This window comes from Setaria viridis, chromosome 1 (assembly GCF_005286985.2).
Source record: "Setaria viridis chromosome 1, Setaria_viridis_v4.0, whole genome shotgun sequence".
Lineage (NCBI taxonomy): Eukaryota > Viridiplantae > Streptophyta > Magnoliopsida > Poales > Poaceae > Setaria > Setaria viridis.
Window position 1 is genome coordinate 36,396,829 of NC_048263.2, and position 4,847 is coordinate 36,401,675.

Consider the following 4,847-nt stretch of genomic DNA (forward strand, 5'->3'; position numbering starts at 1 on the left):
ACGCGGCGGAAGATTATTACTAGGGTTCGCATTACATCTTGGTAAGCCGTGCTCTCTGTCTCTATTTCCATTAGTTCGTACGGCTCGCGGTGGCAAGTCACTTCGAGTTCATACGATTAATTAAATCTCGCCGCGGATGCCATGGGAACGCTCTTGATTAGCTTGCTGCTGTCTTGGTTTGGCGCGTCCATCTTGAGATTGATTGGCTAGCTGCTGCTGCTACTTCGTTTGTGCCATCAAAATAAAATTGGTTCGGTTGATGCTATATATTATTGCCAGGTCGGTCTAAATCAGAGTTACCAGGTAGCTAGGGCTTGTTTCTTGCTGCACAAAAATCTATCGTTTTATCCCTGCTGTTACATTGGTGGCAACAAATTGGCAATATACCTGCTGGTCCAGTGCCATTTAAAATAAAGATTGGCGAAATTAGGGCATCAATATCAGGTGCTTATCGTACACAAACAATAATCATATATTAGTAATTTACTTGTGACAAACTATACCTTTTGCAATTCATTCTAAGGCCTAATGATGTCCCGTGAATATCCCCCCCAAAAAAAAACCGATCTCCTTAGTTTGTTGCTCTTCTTTTGCAGCAACATATACATAGATAGACCTTCATCAAGACAAAAAGAAGAAGAAGAAGAAGAGCAAATGGCAACAATGGAAGGCGCGAGCATCCCAGAGGATTTAATCATCGAAAAGATATTACCATGGCTTCCTGCCAAGTCACTTGTGCGGTTTCGATCCGTTTGCAAGGCTTGGAATTATGAAATCCCTACTCGCCACTTCATAGAGTTGCACAGAGAACGTTCTCGACCGAAGATCGATCTGTAAACTGGCTACGACCAGCAGGCACTGACGATGGCTTCTTGCAATGTTGTTACTTCAGGATGCCGTGGATGCAGGGCTACCGTTTCGTCGCTTCCTCTCGTCACCTCATTGTGCTCGGCTACAGGAATGGTTACCTGCTGTCCAACCCGGCTACGAAGGACATACTCCATCTTCCTCCTGCTTCTTGGTATAAAGCACGTGACACTTACACTGCACGGGGTTTGGCTTAGTGTCATCACTTGGAAAATACAAGTTGCTCAGCGTATCATTTGGTACTGGAGATACATGTACATGTGATGTGTTCACTGTGGGCATCGACGACTCATGGAGGACATGCAAATCACCTCCGTTTCCTGTATCCACGTCTCACAGCATGCCTTATCTCAACGGCAACCTGCATATGCTTTCTTTGGGCTCGATTGATTTTTCGGGGTTCAAGGATGAGATTTGGAGAGTTTTACTGTTCAATCTCGAAGAGGAAACATGGAGCGCAAAGGAACTGCCAGTTGTGGAAATGATAGACCCAAGGAATTTGAACTGAGAGAAATTCGTGGCTTTCTCTGTTTCGTTTGCTGCATCCCGGGGAGAACAGTCGATGTGTGGATGATGAGAGACTATGCGAACGGTGTTTGGTCCAAGTATTTGGTTATCGATGGCACGCACTTGGGGATCAAGAAGGGGCTGTATGGATTCCCGCTGGAGGTGATGAGTGATGGAAGGATCTTCATAGAGATGGACGATGGCCGGTGGTTCTACTTTGATCCCAAGGATGGAAGCTTCCAACTAGTTGGCCATCCGGGGCGGGGCGCCCGGAACGCGGTCTATGCAGAGAACCTTGTGCCGATTTTGGGCTTCTGAGGCCACCGTTGAAAACTAGGATTCACATAAGAAAAATTCTGCACTTTTAAGCTTATTTGTTTCATCATTTCATATCATCAGTGTCTCTGAACAGTGTAATCTGTTTTTCTTTAATTTGGTCCTTTTTGTAGCATCTTGTATAAGGTTGCAGTTTATGAGTTTAAGTTGTACTATTGCTGAGAAAAGGATGACGATGAAGCTGCGTTTTGCTCTGCAAATCTCTTATCATCTGTACTCTTTCTTATAAGAAGGCATGCAAAATGCTCCCTTGACCTTTGAACCAGACCACACGGAGTGTTCCAGTTTTGGACACTAAGACTGTGCTACACTGTAACAGAACAAGTCACTGCACATAGACCACAAAGTTGCATCTCAAAATGAAACGAACATTGGATTTACACTCCGAAGCTGTTTCAGCTCCTCTCATCAGTCTGCGCTGCCGGGAAGAAGCTTGCGAGAAGTCGCTCGGGACGCCGACGAGGTGGTCCCGATGCGGCCAGCGGTCGTCCCGATGCGGCCAGCGGTCGTCCCGATCCGGCCAGCAGCCGCCGGGATCACCCGCGACGGCGTCACGACTTCGACCACGGAGAGGTTGAAAGAGTCTGTACCGAGGCGGCTCTGCGTCCACCCTTTCCGGCCGGAGAAGCCGCCGGCCATGACCCAGCAGTTCTTGAACCCGACGCTGTTCAGCGTCTTCGCCACGGTCTTGGAGATGCCGTTGTACCTGCAGGTCCAGAACACGCACGAAGGTCAGAAAGGTCACCGCCGTTTCATGAGTTCATCAAAATTGGAAGGCAGGAGCAATGGTACGGAGATGGTCAGGTGCACGGACGAGTCCATGATGATGACGTTGGAGCCCTTGCCGATCTTCTTGAGGTAGGAAATCTTGAGAGCCGTGATCTCCGCCTCGGCTTTCTTCGCGCTGCGCACCATCCCCTTCAGCTTGCTCGGAAGCTCTTCCAGCCTGAGAGCACAAGGTTGTGAGTTGTGATTACATTGTAACTGAACTCATGGCCGAGGAAACAAATGGATGCGTACGGCACAGAGATGAGCTTGTTCTTCGCGTTCGAGGGCAGCTGCGGCACGCCGGCTTTGGCCTTGTCCTTGTCGGTCCGCACGTCGATCAGGACGTAGTCTTTTGTGGTGACCTTGTCGAGAGCTTGCGCAGGGGTCAGTTCACCTGATGAGCAACAAGATGCAGCAACACGGTGAGCAATGCGAAACCGATTGCAGCATTGATGACGAAAGCAAGCGATGCAACGGGGCCAGTGCCATTACCTTTGTAACCGCGGAGGGTGAAGGAGACCAGTGACCAGACCGGCGGCAGGAGGAGGTACGCGAGGAACGCCGCTCCGGCGGCCACGACGTAGTCCCCGGGGGCCAACGACGTGATGGTCTCCACGGTCGCCGAGGCGACGGGCTTGGCGGCGTCGATGACCTTCGTGCCCTGCTCCGCCGCGGTCTACTGAGCAGAGCAAGCTCGTCAAACCAAATGGAATGGAACAGTTTCCCGTGCATGATCAAGAAGCTGTGGCTCAGAGTGGCCGAGACGTTCCCCCGGTCAGCGTACCTTGGCGGCGGTCAGAACGGGAGCGGGGTCGACGCCGGCGCCCTGGAGCGCTTCCGTGGCTTGCTTGGAGGCGCTGGAGACGACGGGCGCGGCGAGCTTGACGGCCTCGTCGGTGGCGCTCTTCAGCACCGGGAGCGCCGGCTTCGCGGCCTCGCCCAGCGCCTTGACCACGCCCGAGACCTGCTCGGCGACCTTGCCGCCGACGCCGATGGCCTGGTCCACCGTGTCCACCACCTGCGCGGCGAATCCCCAACCAAGAAACTCGCTCACGCACAATGCTTCAAGAAGGGAGGCCAATGCAACGCACGGAAGGGCGCGTACGCACCTTGGTGAGCGAGTCGGCGACGTCCTCCTTGGACAACGCCGCGGCGGGCGCGGCCGGCATCAACGTCAGCAATGCGGCGGAGCCGGCGATGGACGCGGCGTTAGCCGGCGCGCGCCGCGCCGGGCTCCTGGCTGTTGCCTTCGGCGGCGGCGGGGCCAGCGGCGCGAGGGTGGCCGACGCCGACATGGGGGCCATGGATGGCTTCGGCAGTTCGTATGGCCGTGCAGTCTAACCCACGCGCGCTGCGCTTTTGGCCACAAAGGCACGGGGCCACTGTGATGCTGGAAATTTTCGGCCACACACACGGTTTGTGGGGCAGCGAGGTGGTGAACTGGTGATCCTTTTCCCGTCATCTCGTGTGGTACAACTACAAGTCGTACGACTGAAAGGCTGGGCCGGGGTACATCTGAAAATTTAAACCCGTGTAAATGTAGCCCACATGCGGCCTATATGACAACCTTACTTTTTTGGTAAATCGGCTTAGCCCATAAAGTTGGAGAAATATGGGCCTGCAATTTGGAACCAAGACAATCAAGCCAGCCATACAGTTCTAATGGGCCTTGAATTTCGCTAGAATGCAGATTGGCCCATAAGCTGAAGGAAATCTTTCCCATTTTGATGCTTTGAAACACACCCTTCTTCTCTGGAAAGAGATACACAAAGAACTTCAGAGCACGCTTGCAAGTTGCAAGATTCTACCGAATCCCTCGAAGAAAACTGCAGGAAATACGATTTTTCACATGACTTCAGATACGATTTCTTTTTTTTTTCACATGACTTTTTCTACCAGCGCTTTATTCACCTATTCCTCTCATCTCATCTCCTCACAAGCATGTTCCATTTTTTTTTCATCCTTCTAGAATCTAGATAAGTTCCTGCTTTTTCCAAACAGCACAGGCCATGTGGGGGCACGATCAGATAGATAATCAAGCTCCTGGTTTGCTCATGTCATACACTACCAGATTATCAAACTCCAACTAGGCTGCTATCCAAGCAGCTATGTGAAGGTACAGTCATCCTAGGAGGTACTAGGGGGATCAAGCAATCACCTACCTTAATCTAGGCAACTTTTTCCCCAGCTCCTTTACTAATATCCATCCATCCAGTTTTAAACAAGAGCTGGCCAAAAAAAAGGTACTACCTTTGCTTTTGCAGGAGGCATGGCGCACTAGAACTCTTGCCGATTCTGCCCCGCCCCGCCCCCCCCCCCCCCCCCCCCCCCCCCCCCCCCCCCCACACACACACACACACAGGGCCACT

At 52.1% G+C, this 4,847-nt stretch overlaps 1 protein-coding gene across 1 annotated transcript; it reads right to left on the reverse strand.

The window, feature by feature from the left end:
* Positions 1 to 1,880: 1,880 nt before the first annotated feature.
* Positions 1,881 to 3,834, reverse strand: LOC117866697 (calcium sensing receptor, chloroplastic). Its single transcript, XM_034751004.2, has 6 exons — positions 3,588 to 3,834; positions 3,263 to 3,496; positions 2,971 to 3,154; positions 2,731 to 2,872; positions 2,525 to 2,656; positions 1,881 to 2,416 (listed from the first exon to the last, which is right to left on the reverse strand). The coding sequence occupies exons 1-6, from the start codon at positions 3,780 to 3,782 to the stop codon at positions 2,119 to 2,121; spliced, it is 1,185 nt and encodes a 394-aa protein (XP_034606895.1). The 5' UTR covers positions 3,783 to 3,834; the 3' UTR covers positions 1,881 to 2,118.
* Positions 3,835 to 4,847: the final 1,013 nt, after the last annotated feature.